The 17,804-nt window shown below is 60.5% G+C and overlaps 3 protein-coding genes across 3 annotated transcripts; all 3 read right to left on the minus strand.

Moving 5' to 3' along the window:
* Positions 1-788: 788 nt before the first annotated feature.
* On the minus strand, positions 789-4,337 carry LDBPK_342000 (hypothetical protein, conserved; the record flags this gene model as incomplete). The annotated part of the gene is made up of 1 exon (XM_003864312.1): positions 789-4,337. The coding sequence occupies one exon, from the start codon at positions 4,335-4,337 to the stop codon at positions 789-791; it is 3,549 nt and encodes a 1,182-aa protein (XP_003864360.1).
* Positions 4,338-8,334: 3,997 nt separating this feature from the next.
* Positions 8,335-14,166, minus strand: LDBPK_342010 (hypothetical protein, conserved; the record flags this gene model as incomplete). Its single annotated transcript, XM_003864313.1, has 1 exon — positions 8,335-14,166. One exon carries the CDS (start codon positions 14,164-14,166, stop codon positions 8,335-8,337), a length of 5,832 nt encoding a protein of 1,943 aa, XP_003864361.1.
* Positions 14,167-15,106: 940 nt separating this feature from the next.
* Positions 15,107-17,524, minus strand: LDBPK_342030 (ATP-dependent RNA helicase-like protein; the record flags this gene model as incomplete). The annotated part of the gene is made up of 1 exon (XM_003864314.1): positions 15,107-17,524. One exon carries the CDS (start codon positions 17,522-17,524, stop codon positions 15,107-15,109), a length of 2,418 nt encoding a protein of 805 aa, XP_003864362.1.
* Between the last annotated feature and the right edge of the window lie 280 nt (positions 17,525-17,804).

Genomic DNA, 17,804 nt, shown 5'->3' on the forward strand with positions numbered 1-17,804 from the left:
AGGAGTCGGACAGAGACGGAAGACATGAAGCATCGCAAAAGAAAAAGGCAGGCCACGCCGGCGCTCACGGCTATCCCCCCGGCAGTCCAGCGGGGCTGGAAAAAGGACCACAGAGACCACACGGGCCAGCTGTTCATGCGCACCAGCTCAGCCCACGGAACAGCAATAGCTCTCACTGGTCCGCGACTTTGCTTTGCTCTTGTTGCTCGCCCTACACTTCGCAAGGGACGCTCCTACAGCTAAGCCCGAGACGCTAGACCTGCACCGAGCTTTACTTGCCCTCATCACCGCCGACGCGAGCGGTGTCTGAAGGAAAATGCGCTTGTCTCGCCACCGTCGCTGCCGAACTCATGTCCACGCACATGGGTTCACGACAACCCTCCCGTTGTGGCTTTGTGCCGGGGAGCATGAAAAATGCACTGTGGCAGACGCGACCGAGACACGCAAACAACAAGACAGCCAACAGCGTGTGGCTGACGAGCCACACAGCAATGGATAACAAGGACGGCGATAAAAAGAAATGTGAAAAGGCACACCTATCGGGGCTGGTGGCACCGACTTCCTTCAGCAGGAGTGTGTGCTTGGGTGTGTGCAGGAGCCAGATGTAGATGGATGAGCATCTCCTTTGCGCACATCCCGCTCCCATCGAAATCTCTTCCCTACCTTTTTCACCTGCGTGCACGCCACGGCCAACCGATACAAGCACTTACACACACAATTCTGCCGAAGCAGCCGCTCCGGGTGCCACAGCGTCTTTTGGTGTGTCACGGCAGCTGGCTTTTTTTTTTTCACATTTTTCGACCGTCCACCATATCCTCCAGCTCGTCGATGGACGACGGAATCCGCGACAGCTCCAGACGGCACACGACAGGGTTGTCTCGGCCGGTCTCTTTCGACTCCTCCGGCGTCAAGGACGGGTACGGACTGCTAAGGAAGCGCGAACTCACAAACGGGTCCTCGACATCGATGAACATGCGGAACTTCGACATCTCCTTTGCGTTAAATCCGCGGTCCAGGTGGTGGCTAATCACGAGGCACCGGTTAATGTCCACGTGGATCTTCTCGGCGGCCCGCATGTACAGGTCAAGGTGAGGTTGTCCCTTTATCTTCCAATCGTACGCCTCCTCGCCGTCGATGGAGGCCACGAAGAGACGCGCCAACTGCGGATTTGAGGCGAGCAGCTGCTTCAGCGTCCGGCTGTATGACACCACAGCCAGCGCCACACCGTTCTCCACCAGGCCCTTGAGCAGGCGAAAGAGGCCGGCATTGACGGGTGGGGGCGACATGACCACCATCTCCGTCATCTCCGCCAATTTTGCATTCGCCAAGCCGTACCGCGTCTCAACGATCTCGGCATCTTCCGGGGTGCCCAACTCTAGGCACAGTCCACGACGCTGCAAGATTTGGTCAATGCCGCTAAACGAAATCTCGCCGTCCTCATGCTGGTAGACAACCTTTTCGATAAACTCTTCCGGTGTGAGCGAGGGGATGGGGCGATTGTGCAGCACCCGGTACGTGTCGAAGAGCGTCTCCAGCGTCTTGTACCACGAGCGGTAACTGTATTCAAGGAGGTTGTCGAAGAGGCAGTCCGAGAGAAGCACAACACCATCAAACTGCGCCACCTGGCTCTGGCTCGTGCGCGGGATGGCGAGGTGGGTAGTTTCGGGGCAGCGGCCAAAGCCGGTGTGAAGGTGGATCCGCTCACCGGGGGTGCCGTGGATGAAGCGCAGGCTCGCACCCGCGAGGAGGTCGTACGTGATGTTCGCGCGGTCCACCAGCACGCGCAGCACCGCGCCGCGCCACTTGATCGTGAAGGAATACCGCTCGATCCTGGCCGGAAGGATGGGGTGCACCTGCAGTCCCTTGCGGGAAAGTTGCACCCCACCGCAGCCGAAGATGAGCCCCGGCAGCGTCGACGCCATCGCGCTAAAGTGCAGGCCGCCCTCGGCGGAGTAGACGATGTTGTCGAGATCGATGTTCGCCAAGGAGCGCAGAAGCGGCATCGGCTGCGAGAAGTTCGACCGTGCGCGGCAGAGCGCGTGTACCATCACAAACAGCGACTCAGGCGAGTCAAACGTGCAGAGTGGGAGGTAGTACTCGAAGTTCTGCTGAAAGTCGCGCTGGTCGAACTCGTCGGGGTAGAGCAGCATGCCCAGCAGCACCTCGGGCACGTCGATGAGCTTACGTCGATAGATGTGGATCGGGTGGTAGTTCAGGTGAAGCGGGTGCATGGCCCGCTCGTTGCCCCAGTCGATCAAGGTGTCGAAGTTGTCATGCACCATATACACACCGAGTCGCTCGTGGCGCTGCGGTACAACGATGCCGTCGCCGACGGCCTGCAGCTCGGCCATCTCGTGCCGGGACATCCCTAGCGAAGCGAAGACGCTGTTCAGCTGCTCCTCGGTAAGGTGCTCACGCTGACGGTCGAGAAACGAGAAGGCGGAGGCGATATGCCTCCGCGCGGAGATGTTGACGTAGAAGTTGCCGGATGCGTTGCTGTTGTACTCATCCGTACCCGCGATGTTGTCCAGGCGGAAGACGGTGTGGTCGTCCTGCCACTCCCCACACTGCGGCCAGATGCGAGCCGACTCCATCATCAGCTCGAGGAGCAGCAGCCGATCCTCAGCCGAGATGCTCTCCGCTGCCTCGTCGTAGAGGGCGATGAGGAAGCCGATCTCGGCGTTCACGTGGAAGCGAGCGTTGCTCACGTTGGCAGCATGCGTGGAGTGGACGCCGCTGATCGTGTTCAGTGGAAATACGGCGCCGTGGTTCATGGCGAGTACGCGCGCATACTTCCGCGATTGTGGCAGCATGTGGTAGACGCTCTTGAGCAGTCGCAAGCACGCTTCCGGCTGCGTGAGAAGGTAGTAGAGTCCATAGTAGATGTACTCGGACAGGTTGAACTGCAGCCCGTCGCCGGCGGCCGAGAGCCCAGAGCGCGACAGCCCACCCTCCAGACCGTGACTGACCATAAACATGCGAAATGCGTTGTACACAAAGGGCAGCGAGCTGCGGCTGGGACTCAGCTCGTCCTGCAGCTTGACATCGGCGTCAAACGTCTTCCAGAACAACTGGAGCGCAGCCTTCTGATCCGCAATCATCTCCTCAATCGTCGGCAGTGCTCGCGGGCGCTGCTCCGCGTGGTCGCGCTTGTGACAGGCACGGAAGGTCAGCACGACGCTATCCGGCACCGTCTCAGGCGTCAGTGGCATCATAAATCGCTTCTTGATCACGTACGACTTCTGGGCCTTGTTGGAGCTGTGGAAGGTGTGGTAGTGCCACGAGCCTGGTCGAAGAAAGGCGGAGTTGCTGCCGCCATCCCGGTCGCCGTTACCGTGCTCCTTGCTTTCTGTATTGCTGTAGCTGCTGGCGCCGTCCCGCGCGCCGCCGCCGCCGCCGCCGGCACTCACATTGTACCGATCGCGCGAGAACGGCGACGTCGTGTCGCTTTCGGATTCGCGAATCCATGCGGTGCCCTCCACCTCCGCCTGCAGCGGGCGATATGTGTCGCCGTACTTCACCACACACTCCACCTCCGTGAATGTCGTCACCTCCTTGTCCGAGGTCAGCGAGCACTGATGCACGTGATCCATTTGCTGGTGAGCAACATCCCAGCACTCCTGGTCAATGGAAATGAGCACGACAAGCTCGATGCGATAATTCAGGTCGCTGTGCGAGCAGTGCGTCACGTGTGACGAATGTATCTGCAGGGCCCCGTCGGACATGCTATCCACACTAAGACTGTGCGGCGCGCCGGAGCCCGCCACGCAGTTGCAGAAGCCGATTTTAGTGTCGCTGCCGACAGACACTGGCGAGCCCTTGGCGCCGAGTCGGAAGTCGCTGTAGCACACCTGCGCACCCCACGTGCTCAGGTCGCTGAGCCCGACTGTACGCACGTACTTCGTGTCGAAGATGAGCCCCCCATCAGCGCTCATGACGTCGGAGCAATGACTGCGATACGCACCGTCGTCGAGGCTCAGCTTTCGGGATGGGATCGACGACAGCGTACCTGATTCACCGTCCAGCATGCAGTCGAAGTCGACTGTGCAGATACTCGCCCCCACCTGATTAGTGCGAGGAATACCCATGTACTCCGATATGTCAGTCGGCTCTTCGTGGTAGAGGCCATTCATCAGAACCTCCGTCTTGAAGCCGACCCTTTCCACCTCGCTCAGGTGTCGCAGACCGAGGTTCCCGTTGGTGCTGTACATGACGCTATCAGTGACGCTGTTCGAGACGAAGGCGGACGCCTCGGTGCTCTGAACTACATCTCTGCCCTCGAGAAGAAAAATGGGCTTCTTCGGGACCTCATAGTCTCGCGCCAAGAGTGGGTTCATGTTCACCGCCGCCGGTGGCGCAACAACAGCAGAACAAAGAGAACAACGATATGTGAGCTTTTATGAAACACACACACACACACGCACAGAGAGAGAGAGCTGCGAGCACCAAGATCAAAAACGACCGAGGTGATGTTCCGCCACAAGCACACACAACACTAGCGAGGGCACGAGGGGGAGGAGGAAGAGGATGTGAGGGAAGGGGAGGGGGGTGGGGCAGCACCGTTGGCCTCGATGATACAGAGAAGAAACCACGAAAAAAAAAACGTCAAGACGCACAATCCCTTGAAAACGCCTTGGAGGAATAGAAGAGAGGTGGTAGGAGGTGGGGGCGAGGACGGTAAGCCTGAAAGTCGAGAGAAAAGAAGAGGAAGAGGCGACCACACAGTCAGCAACAGCCACACAACAGAAACGACAACCGCGCAGTACAGAGAGGGAGTTGGACAAGAGAAAGAAAGATGGCAGTGAAGGGTGAAAAGCTAGCGAGAACGCGAGAGCACTCCAGAACACGATAGCGAAAACCACGCCCCAAATATATACTACATAGGCATGAAAGGAGTAGAGTCCGAGGCGTGGTGGGCGGCGTTGGGCGTGAACGGCGTGAAGACGAAGAGCAAAAGAGAGAATGCTTGCGGCAGTAGCCGAGGTTTTGTGCTGCCTCTGCGGAGTGGGTGGGAAGGAAGAGGGAGGCAGATACATATATATATATATATGCAGCTGTGGGTATGTGTGTCCTTTGTTAGGGCTAGCGCTGGTAGGGCCCTCGGCTGTGTGACGGTTGCCTCACAATAGATGCAGGGTAAGGGAGAAGAAAACACGTGTATGCCGACGAAGTGACACCCCACACCGTGCCGATCTCCCCACCTTCCCGCGGATAGCTGATGCGACAAACACAAAGGAGAGACACAACCCAATCCCTCAACAGCCCGATGCAGAGAGCCAGAGATCCTCGAGCACACGTGCAGATCCTCCTACGAGTGCGCGCACGCACACACACACACAAGCAAATGGGCCCACAGGAACAGCGAAAAGGAAAGAAAAAAGTTGAGAACGATCCGGAGAAGAAAGAAGCGTGAGAAGAGGGAAGAGGAGGAAAAGGGTGAAAGAAGAAGCGCGGGTACACCGCCAAGGGGCGGCCCTGCTCTGGTTGAGCTTCCGGCCCGGATAGAACAGAAGAGGTCCGCTCACCGTGATGTGCAGTGCCCCGCTTGTGCACTCCCTCTCTGCACGAATGCTCGTACGGAGGCGACAGTTGCGTATGAATGGCACGAACGGATAGGAGAAGTCTCCTTCTGCCCTACCACCAAAACGGAGTTCGGGTCCGCGGGTGTTGCGGGAGTGGGGAGTGCAGAGACTTGAAGTTGCGTGTTCGTCACCTTGGCCACGGTCTGGGCCCCCTTCCTCTCTACTTGTTGGCCACCGGTAACGCGGCCCTATATCACGTGTTCAAAGCCTGGAAATTACACTTCCACGCGTTCGTATTGAGAACGAGTGCACGAGAGATGTATGCGGCGACGGCAAACCGTGATCCCCCTCCGCTCCCTCTTCACACTCACACACACACACAAGGAAAAATAAAGACAGCAAACCCAGAAGAACGAACCAACAAGGAGAGAAGATGAGGGAGGCGAATCGCGTGTATGCCGAAAACCAAGAGCACCAACGAAGCAGAAGTGGCAGCAACCAGAAAAAAAAAGAAATACACAATAATGATACTTGTACGAGCGAGGAGGAGCTCTGGGAAGAGGCAAAAGAAGAAGAGAAGAAAAAGGAGGGAGGGGATACCTGCAAAGCAGCCACCCCGACCACTCTGAGCTCGCCTCCCTGGCCGAAACGTTCCACCCTGGAAGGAGAACAACAGCGAAAAAAAAAAAGCAGGTGCGGGGATCAGCCGGTCGAGGCACGCACTGTGGCAAACTTACGGGATCGTTTGAGAAACAGCTGGAACACCGAAAAGGAGCGACAACGAGACACACGCGCACGCACACGCAGCACGAAAAAGCGTGCTGAAGCACGTACGGCAACACAAGAAACCGACAACGAAGAGCACGAAAAGAGCCGGCACGAAAAAAAAAAAAACAGCGCAATGGAGGCGCGAGGGTATCGCTGTGTGTCCGTCTGTTGCGCCCGTGCGCTTTGGGTCGTCGCGTTGAAGAGACTCGACTACCCGCTTACTTTTTTTTTGCTCTGTCGTTTTGCTTTTGTTGTCGTTCCGGCGCAGATCTGCGAATCTTGTGCGACGGTGTACGGTCTGTTCTCCTCTTCCTTGTTGCTTGTGCGTTGCCGGACGCTGCACCTTCTGAATCAGCGTGAGCGGATCACAGGAAAGCTGTGATGACGGAGAATGGAGAGTGGTGGTACGTGTGCGTGTGTGTAGGGGGGGGGGACAGCGGCTGCGTCCGATGGAAAGGATGCACGAGGGTCAAGGCTCGCTTTTTTTGTATTGTTGCTCCTGTCCGACTTCCTTTTCCGCTTACTGTTCTCCCCTTCGTTCTTCGTGTGTGTGTGTGTGTGTGGCTGCCACCACGTCGGATGAGCGCTCGCTTCGAAGAGACAAGGCGCAAAAAAAAAATAAAAAGCAGTTCGTCTTTCGTTTTTGCTTGTAGTGGCGGCGCCTAGGAAGAGGAAGACAGGTGTGTGAGAGCGTCCGCTACTGGAGGAGGGGGCTATCAAAATGGGCGTGAGAAAGACGAAGACGAAAGCCGTCCACAGACTCACGTGCAAAACCTTTTCAAGGCCCCGAGAGGGGTAGGGTGAGGAAGTCAAAAAGAAAACAACGGTGCTTGTGGATCCGTGCGGGGCGTGGGTGCTGCTTCGCTATGGCGTTGCTTCTGCCACCCAGCAGCGTGGCGAATCTGACGAGAAGCGGCCCTGAAAAACGTTTATTTCCTTGCGTTTGTATCTCTGTGTCGGATGCGATGAGAATGTAAAACGAATGTGCGGGGTGGCCAGGACGGCGGGGGTCGTGAAGGTCGAAAGAGGAAGGCGGAGGGGCGCGCAGGCCAAATAGAGGAGAGGGAAGCGGAAGGGAGAGAAGGGACGAAAGGAAAGCCGAGATCGCGAGCGAAACAGCGTGCACATACCGAAAGGGCTGGTGCAGGTCGTGGGAAGCGCCATGCTGCCCGCAGAAAACAAGGAACCAGCCAGCGCCCCGTGAACTTTTGCTCACAGGCGAGCCATGCAACACTGAGAGAGAAAAGCCGATGCGCGTCTACTATCCCACTCCCGCCAGCACCACTCTTGGTGTACGATGCCATCGACAGACTTTACCGTCCGCTGCTGCGTCTCTCGTTTTTTTTTCCGCACGCACTTGACGTCTGTTTCCTGCTCCGTGTGCTTTGTTCGCTTCATGGACGGAGCTAAGAGGAGACGACACACACACAGACACACATGCGATATACCTCCCAGCACACCCCCAGAGGCAAGCAAACACGCGCGTTGTGCACAGATATATATAATACGAAGATCAGACGAAACCGAAGGAGACGTTTCCTCGTGTTAGAGCAATGCGCCTTTGCGGTCACGCCTACAAGCACCCACACACACACACACGCCGTCTATATCCGTCGAGATGCGAGAGGTGGCGGAGAAGCAGCTGTATACGACTTCGGTGCTCCTCTGCGTGGAGCCGGAATAAAAGGCAGAGCACCCAAGCACCGGCAAAGCAAGGCAAGCGCGCAAGTCGCCGTCAAACGTGCTTTAGCGACGATTTCATTTATCACATCCACTCTGCATCTATTTTCTATTGGCTGTGCGTCAGCGGCCACAACCACGGCAGCGCACTTCGGACCGCCCCTTGAAACGTACTCAGGTGCGTGCCTTTGTGCGCCCCGCATCGTCGCTTTCTCTCTCGCGCGAACGGGTCTGCGCAGAAACGTATCAGAAAGTTGCTGACGAGCGCATATCAACATAAACGCTGGCACAGCCTTGATGGGCATGTGGAGATATCCCGCAGAGGCTGTCTCGCGCCGAAAAGCAGCATGCGCTTGCGTGTCAATCACATGGACGACTTTGACCGCAACCGCTCGCGGGCTTGCATCAGATGCAGCTCCCCGGGGGTGAAGAAGCTGTGCTTCGTGCCGCTTTTGCGTACGACTGGTCGCGCTGCGTGCAACTTCAGCAACTGCGACGCTGTCGATGACAGGTAGTGATCCGACACGCGACGACCGCTGCTGCTGTCCCGCGCCCTAGAGGAGCGCGTGCCCAGTGTCGTCGACGCAGGAGTGACGCCGGGGATGCCGCGCATTGACGAAGCCGCTAACTCCGCATTCACACGCGGCGAGCCCACCACCGTTCCCACGGGCGGCGACACGCCCACACCACCACGCGGACGGTTAGAGATGTAGGGAGGGCCGGACACCACCGTTTCGGCAGTCGCCACGCGCTTCCCTACAGGCCGGCCAAAGTAGAAATAGTCCTCATCGATGTCCGACCACGCCTGCTGCATGCCACCGGCACCCCCCTGCAGCTTTATCTCGGCAGTGGTCGCCGCCAGCAACGCATGCGGCGCCACACGAGAAAGGTACTCGGCGTTCACGACAAAGTTGCCCCTCGTGATATTTGTGACCGGATCGCGAGTCACAGGGTCTACGCCGTCGCCGCTGCTGGTTGTTCCACCACCGAAACTGCCGTCATCCAGCCGGCTCTGGGAGAGGTGACGCAGCTGCGCGAGATCTGCAATCGTAGAGCGCCTGCGCCGCAGTGGCGATTGTGTCGTGTAGGCCGCCCCAGACTCGTCGGTGCTCACGTCATTCGCTCCTGCCGGCATTACAACCTTTGGCACGACGCTCAGCGCCACGACAGGCGCCGCCGTAGCAACAGGCGCCGTTCCGCTTGTCTGCCCTGAGCTGACCGTGGGTGCCCACGGACCCGCCGCTATGGCCGGTGGAGCCACGCTGCCGCACAAAAGGCTAGTGGCGCTGGCATTCGGCACCGTGCGTGCGTCCGGGTACACCGCGTGCACCTCGACGGCGGATGGCCCGGCTGCACTGGTGAATGCGGCAGCGGCAGGCACAACCGCTGGCCGGACATCCCGCAGGAGCGCCTCATGTGAGACCAGAGGTACACCAGCTGCCTCGTCATAGGTGGGGCGAGAACGCTTCGACAGCCATCCGTCATCAGCGTCATCGACCTGGTTGTGGGCGGGCGGAGGAAGCGGCATCAGCCTCAGGGCGTCCCCCACATTGCCGTCGGCGGCGCTGGGCAGCGTCCACGCTGCCGCGCCGTCGCCCTTGCGAGAAGAATCTCCCTTGTCGCCTCCCGCGCTGGAGAACAACGCCTGCGAAAAGACCGCGGATGCAGGGGTCGCGCACGCCTCCGCCACCGAGGTGAGCGACTTCGACTGCGTGGCACGCTTTGTGGACGGGCCGCTGGTCCTTGCCTTGCCCGTCGACTTCTTGCCCCTTGACCGGTGCGGCGGCGGCCCGACAGAAACGGGAGCGGGGCGGAGACGAGGTGGCCTCGCACCAGCCTTGGCCAGGAAGGTGGCCGTGACAGACTGCGCCACTCCCGTCAGCAATTTGCTGAGACGCCTGTAGAGCTTTTCCACCTTCACATCCTGCGGCGCGCCGGCGAGGTCGCTGGCGTCCCACTCGTTCAGGCGTATCAGAGCCACCTTGTCTTGGAGCTGCTGGAGGGACTCCTTCGCTGCGAGAATGGGGCGCAGCGCGCTCAGGTACACCGCATGCCCCTGAACTGTGGAGACTTGCGCCGGCTCAGCAGAGGTTGTGTTTGCATTGCGGCTACCATGGGAAGCGCCGGTTGCGCCATCGTGCGAAGACGTTGCCGCCAGAGTGAGTTGGGGCTGCTGCACATTCGCAAGCGGTGCCTCTGTGCTCGCCCCCAAGGACGCCGTCACTGGCTGCTGCAGTTGCACGAACCCCGTCGACTCCAGCGGCGCCGCCATGGCGGATGGTAAGTGGCCTACTGAAGGCAGCTGCAACGACGGACCGCGCTTCACGGCGGCGGCTGCCGGTCCCGACGACCCCGAAGACGACGACGACCGCGACGATCCCGACGACGAAGAGGAGCTGGCGCCCGACGGAGATGATCGGAAAGGCAGCGTGGGTCCAGGGGTCGCCGCCGCCGTTGTCGTGTGCGATGACATAACGGCGGGGACCGGCAGTTGCGGAGCCGGAGTGGTGTGGGCGACGACATCGGCGCCTAATGTCGTCCGCGGTGGTGCAGCTGTGGGGTGGCTCACCGTCGTCGTCGCCGACAGTGCGTTTGCGGAACTCGTCGGTGGCAACGCTGCAGCCGCCTGGGTAAGCGCTGCTTGAAAGTCCAGAGCTGCTTTGCGCACCTCCTCCGCTACCGTCGCCGTCGTCATTCGCAGCTCGTTCGAGCGCTGAATAATGATCTCGCGCGGTCGAGCCGCACCAGCCTCACCCGCAGTCGACGCGGGGGCTGCCACAGGTGGAACCACTGGAGCCTCACTCGTCAGCAAGCCCGCAAGCGGCACGCCGGTGGGCAGGCAAACCGGCGGCGCCATCGAGCCACCTGGCGCCAGCGTAGGCGCCTGCAGAGAGGGCTGGACTTGTATCATCAACGAAGGTGTCTGCTGCGGGGCAAGAGGCAACGAAAGGGGGCCCTCGACGGATGGCTGCTGCGGCGGCGGTGCTGGTGGTGGTGGCAGAGCTGACAGCGGCGCTGTGTCGCTGGTCACCGCGCCTTCCTCGCAGTAGTGGCGCAGACGGCCGGCGCACTTCTCCACCATGCGGGCGCGGTTCAGCAGGTCGTGCCACTCCCTGTCCATCATGTGTACCACAGCTTTACTCTCATCGGCGTGGTAGCCGCCACCAAGCGAGCGGCTGCGGACGGTGTGACCTCGTCTCGCGGCCGGAGATGAGCTTCCACTACGCGCAGCAGCCGATGGCGTGCGTCGCTGTCTCGCGGCCTGCGTCGCCGCAGCCGTCGGCTGACCAGGAGTCTCCACGGCGGCACGGGCGCGCTGGTGTTTTTGTCGCTTCTCATCTCGCGCAGCCTCGATGCCCCATATCTTGTCGTGCAGGTTCTTCTCCACCACCTGCGTAAGCAGCCGCATCACCTCCTTGTGCTTGTCCACTCCCTTCATAAGGGACTCCACTCGCTGCTGGATGTATTTGTTGAGGACGCCATTGATGGCGCGCGACACGGCGTGGACGGAGTTCTGCATGTCGCCCACGGCCGCGAGGAACCCCTCTTTTTCAGGCCAGTCCACCGTCCGCAGCGCCTTGTTGAGTCGATGCATGCGTGACAGGTGTTGGTTGATGCTCTCCAGCAGGTGCATCACCACAACGCGGCGGAAGGGTTTTGCGGCAGCGTAGTCCTCGAACTTCTGCCCAGCACGCTTGCGGTGCGTCTTCGACTTGACGGCGGTGACGCCCGGCACCGAACCCTTCATAGAGCGCATGACATCCCGCACCTGGCGACTCTCGGAAATGCACTCCTCAATCAGGTGCACGCGCTCTTCACGGTCCGGCACATTGCTTGGCAGCGTGTTCATCTTGTAGCGCTCCGCGAACGCAACGCAGCACTCCTCGCTCCGGTGCAGGAGCAACTCGATCTCGTCATCCGTGAGGTACAGCATCGGCTCCATTTCCTCTTGTTCCTCCAGCGTCGTCTTGCGAATCGTCTCTGCGGCTGCGGCGTCCTTTTTCCTCACAAAGTCCTCCTGCCGGCGCACAAAGGTCTTGAAGTGCTCCGGCAGTTCGTCAGGGACGACTTCGATGCCGAGCGCGTTCACCACCGGCTCGTCCTTGGCCCCCTTGCTGCGCTGCCGCTTTTCTGGGAAAGTCAAAACAAGACCGTCGTCGAACGGTGCAAGCCTCTTCCAAAGTCCGTTGCGCGCCGCCAAAGACGCCCCGCGCTCTGACACCTTGTGGGAGGCGGGGTGGCTGTCCACGTCCACGTCGCTCTCTTCCTCGGTGGAGGCCGCCGCACAGCGTTTCGCGGAGGCGGAGCGCTTGCCAACCGATCGGGACCGGCTGCGGTGTCGCGCCAGCTTTGTCAGCCCGCCAAAGAGAAGGAACGAGTGCTCGTCGCCGCACGGTGCGCACCGCGTGAAGGCGAGCGGCGGCAAGGGCGGGTGGATGCCGACTTCAGAACGCCACATGTGCTCCCCGTGCACTGTCGGCACAAGGTTCAGTTCCATCACTGTCGTTACTGGCGACGCTGCTATGCCGACTTCATCGAGCGACGACTCAAAGCCGCCTGTGACGAGCATGCGGGAGCCAACGACACAGCACTCGTGTCCTGCACGGCCGGCCGCCTCGCCGCGACACCGCAGCTGCTCCCACCGCTCATTTGCCATGTCAAACGCCCAGCAGTCACCAAGCACCTCATTCTGCGCGTCGTAGCCGCCGTAGACAATCATGTATGGGCCGTACCGTACTGCCGTATGCAGAAAGCGCGGCCCCGGCCCCGCAGCCTCGCACTCATCCAGGTCGCTGCCACTGTGCGCCTCCCCCGCCCCATCACCCGGTGCCACCCCCTGTCGGCCTCGACTGGACGAGCCAGCGCTTGTTTGGATGCGGCGAACCGCGTACGTGGCGGAGTTGATGGCAAGCAGCTGCCCCGACACCCGCAGATCATCTGTCAGCCCACCAAAGACAAAAAGCTCCTTGCCAAAGTGCACGGTGGTATGATACGCCAGCGGAAACTGGGTGGCGGGTTGGATGGCACGCCACGTCTGATCACTCAGGTTCATGTCGAAGAGCAGAGATACAAAGCCGGTCGAGACAGGTGAGACAGAGAGGGGCAGCGGCGCAGCAGTCCCACCCGCGCGTGCCAACGTAGTCGCCGCTTGCTCGGTACGACAATGCAGGAGTGGGCACAGGCATCGATACCGCGGCGCGCACAGCGGATCGGTGCCCCACGCCTGCCTCTTCTCCCTTGAAACCGCCGCACCGCCGGGCCCGATGCCGCCCACCACCACGACGCGGTCAAACGACTCGACCACTGTCATTGTGTGACCGTAGTGGCCGGCCGGGACGAGCTGTCGTCCCTCGATGCGGCGCCAGTTGCCCGTCAGCATAGAAAATTCGTACAGCTCATGCTCCACGGTGCGGGCGCCAAAGGAAACGCCGCCGTAGACGAGCAGGCGTTGGCCGCGATCTTTGCGGCTCAAGTACGACGCCGCTGCGTGAAAGGTGAGGGCGGTGGGGCGAAATCGCCGGTAGTCTAGCACCGGCATATAAGAGACGTAGCGGAGAAGCTTGTAGTTGTGCGGATGCGCGTTTTTCTTCGCCGGTGCCAGAGAGGCCCACACCTCACGCCGAGACGCGCCTGGTGGCGGCACGCTCCCGGCGGCATCATCTGCGGCGATGGCCTTGCCCTCGAGGCCCGCTGCATTGGAAAACCATTTCAGCGGCGTGGCTGCACTGCGCAACTCATTGAGGTGCCGCGTGACAAGGCGGCCTTCGCCCTCACCCGACTTTCTCATGGCGTCGCCCACCTCAGCCGCGTTGCGCTTGACATCGAGCTGCTCGCGGCGTAGCGCGTCCAGCACGTCGTACCAGTCCATGGTGGCCCGCGTGCCGGGAGGTGGGGCAGCAGCGGAGGCGGGCTCTTCTCGAGCTCCGGCACCCTCGACAGAGCCTGTGGTCCCCTCTTCGTCGTCAGCAGAGTCGTCGGGTGCGCTGGTGTCGTTGTCGTCGCTGTAGTCCTGCTCGGCATTCAGCGCCTCGAGGCGCAGGGCAATTCCAGCGCCGATATCCACGGTGTGATCCTTCTGCTGCAACAGCTCCTCAATATGGATGGGACGCTGCGCGATGGTGCTGCCGTCTGCGTTCACGAGCTGTACTTGTACAGCATCGCCGCGCTGCGGTGGAGGCGGTGAAGCACTGCTCATGACGGCGCGCTGAGATACAGGACGATTTGTAAAAAAAAGAAAAAGGGCAATCTATCCTTGGGTACGTCTATGTGAATATGCATCTCTACTACGCGTGGTTTCTCGTTCTCTCTGTAGCAACGTACAGGCCTGTCAATATGGGGACACATGCAAGAGGTGGTTGCTTGCTCGCGTCAGGGAAACACGGGCACTGCTCGATGCCACCTCCAGCGATTCACGTCGCAGTGATGTTCCGTGAGTCGCACCCGCGTTTATGTGATTTTGTTTTTGCGGATTCGCGTTTTGTACGACAGGTGGCAGGAGGTGAGGGGACGGCCGTCTCTCTCTCACTCTCTTCCTCGCCTCCTCCGTTCCGTGCAACGGCAGTGTGTGTGTGTGTGTGCAGGCGTATGTATGTGCGTTCGTGCCCGCAAGCTGCGACGACTGCATTGCAGTTAACAGGGATCATGAGCACGCACACGAAAAGGAAAAAAGGGAAAACGCATGAAAGCATGAAGGCGACAGGACGCAGAAGTGGACACAGAGCGTGAACGAGGGGAAGGGAGGGGAGGGGAGGAAGGCGGAGGAGGATGTTTTGCAGCGTTTGCGCATTTATCCGCCCCTATACCCCATGTGCGGTCTACTCAGCACGGCCGGCAGCGCTCATGCCCTGCACCGCTGAGCCTGCTGCATCGACGACAAGCATGGATGTCAGTTGAGCAACCGCCAGGAAACAGCCACGCAAAAAGGGCGCCTGTTCCATAGGGGGCCTTTGTTTGTCTACTCTGGTGCGCGCGACATCTGCTCCGTGGAACGGGCGACAGCGTCGAAATGAATCCTTTTTAAAGCGATGAAGGGGAATCAGCGAGTAGGAGTCCTCCCATCGTTCGCGGCCATGGAACACGGTTAAGGAACGGGGCTCGAAAATGGCAAGCACGCCGCTGCGGTCTCCGGCGCCGCGCTACACACTCTCGCGCTCGGCTTTGCCCGCGTGTACGCTACTTTCCGCCTCACGAGCACGGCGCAGCACCTGCGCAATCTCGCCGTCTGGGATTTCGCTGAGGTCCGTGTAGAAGTCACTGACGTCCAGCAGCCAGCCCACCTCCACTGCTGAGGCGGTTCGGATAAACGTCCCGGAGTCCCCTTGCACTTCCAGACGGTCAAACACGATCCAGGTCGGAAGCGCGCGTGACTTGTGCGTCGCCGCAAGCACGGACTGACGATGCAGCGTCACACTCAAGGCGTCCCGGACGGTGCGGTAGACGCGCGTCGTCGGGTCCGCTCCAGCTGTATGGGTGATGGGTGCCACGGGAGTCAAGAAGGCGACCTGTGTGAAGAATCCCTCCAGCACGGCCTTGCGGAGCGCCACCGTGTCCACGTACTCGCGCTCCGGGATGTAGGTGGACTGCACTGGTATCGTGAGTTGGCTCATTAACCGCCGCAGCTGGTTGTACACCTGCACCGCTTGCTGTAGGGTCTGGTGTCGTAGGTAGTTCTCGTAGCAGAAGCGTTTGCCGTTCTGCTGGTTCTTGAAGTACGCGTGAAAGACGCGAAAGAGCACAACGTGGTCGCCGTCGGCGTCGTCGAAGCGCGCGTGCGCCTCGCGAGCCTCGGCCAACCGCGATGGCGGGCGGCTGAACGCGTTTCCAGCCTCCAGCATCGCCGCCACCACCGCGGCGTCGGCACCGCACCCGTGCTTGGGGGCCATGAGCAGCATTCGTGCCAAGCAGACATCCACAGGGAATACGGCCATGCGTCGGCCAAAGTCCGTGAGCTGAAGCCCGTCATCCACGGCGCCGAAGTACAAGAGCTGGTAGAAGGCGTCGCTCATGCCCTGGTCCGAGGGCGGGTCGATGAAGGGGAACTCACACGGGTTAGCGACGCCAAGCGTGAGCAGCAGCAGCACGGTGTTCACAATGTTCGTGCGTAGTATCTCCGGATGCGTTTGATCGGGAAAAGTGGCAAAGTCGGCCGACGTGAAGAGGCGGAAGCACTTGCCAGGCCGCGTACGACCAGCGCGACCCTTGCGCTGTTCGGCGGAGGCCTTGCTAATAACCGCCGGCAGCAAGTAGTCCACGCGTGCCTCGGAGTTGTACAAGCTCTGCTTCTGATACCCGCAGTCCACAACGTAGACAATGCCGTCAATGGTGACGGACGTCTCGGCAATGTTCGTGGCCACGACAATCTTGCGCGTGTTGGGGGGATAGGTGGCAAACACCTTCTGCTGCTCCTGGAGGCTAAGAGAACCGTAGAGAGGCAGCACCACCACCTCCGTCGGCCGCGCCAGGTCGTCCGCCGGCGTATTGAAAAGCGTCAAGTCCTTTCCGCGCCCCTGCACCGGCGCTTCTTGCTCCTTGGAGGCGGCCGCAGAGCTCGAGCCGAGGGCCTGGTGAAGTGCCGCGACAGCCCGCTCAATCTCCGCCTCGCCAGTCAAGAAGCAGAGGATATCCCCGGCCGGCTCGCGCTCATGTAGCTGAAGCACGCACGACACAGTCGCCTCCACGTAATCGCGCACCGGATGTGGCATGTACAAGACGTCCACGTCGTGCATGCGCCCCGAGACGTGCACGAGGGGCGCACCGGGGAAGTAGGACTGAATCTTTGCCACGTCCAGCGTGGCCGACATGACCACCAGTCGGAAAAGCGGACGCCGTGTGAGGAGTCGCTTCAGGAGGCCGAGAACCACATCCGTGTCGATCGTCCGCTCGTGCGCCTCGTCCACCACCACAACACTGTATTTTTGGAGGTCCGAATCTGTGAACGCTTCACGGAGCAGCATGCCATCCGTCATGTAGAGCACCCGCGTGGCGTCGCACTGGCGCGAGTCGAAGCGGACGTGGTAGCCGACATGCGCACCGAGGGGCACGTCCATTTCTTCGGCCACGCGAGTGGCAACGGAGATGGCCGCGATACGACGTGGCTGCGTACATGCGATGACGCCGGTGAAGGTGTCCTGCAGCTCCGCAAGAAAGTGAGGAACCTGCGTCGTCTTGCCGCTGCCCGTCTCGCCCACGAGCAACGTGACAGAGTTGGTTCGCACCGTCTCCTGTATAAGGTGGCGCTTCTCGAACACAGGAAGTCGCTGACGCGACTGCAACAGCTGACGGTAGCGGGCTGAGAAGGGTTGCCGCGTGAAAGGGCTCAATGCGGAGCTGGAGGTGCAGACAGCCACCTCAGGACGCTTCTTCGGGAGTTGGGAGACCAGTGTGTCGCCGAGGCCGGCCTCGCCGTTCTCGGCAGCCTCTTCGCGCACGCGCTTGAGGGCCATGAGGTGCGCTGTAGGCAATGTGCAAGATTTGCCACAATACAAAAAGAAAAGCAACGCAAGACGATGGAGGGCGGGGTGCAAGAGCATGTGAGTTTTCACCCACGAGAGCATGTGTCACATGGCGGCAGACTTCGCTGCCATTCGCAGAGCTGAGGCAATGCGACGTGATGGCGAGATTGGGAGGGGGAGGGCGGAGGGCGGAGGGCTCATTACCCGTAGATGCAACGCGCGTCGACCGGAATCAAATGAGCGAAGTGATGATGGTGATCAAAGACATAATTGCCGCCCTCTTTTCTTTCGCTATGCTCCACATTGCCCACTTTCGGTGTTGAGGTGATGCGCTTGACGGGGCCTAAGGAGCGCCCTCCCCCACCCCACCGGCACACGCACA

The sequence above is a fragment of the Leishmania donovani genome, chromosome 34 (genome assembly GCF_000227135.1).
Source record: "Leishmania donovani BPK282A1 complete genome, chromosome 34".
Classification (NCBI taxonomy): Eukaryota; Euglenozoa; class Kinetoplastea; order Trypanosomatida; family Trypanosomatidae; genus Leishmania; species Leishmania donovani.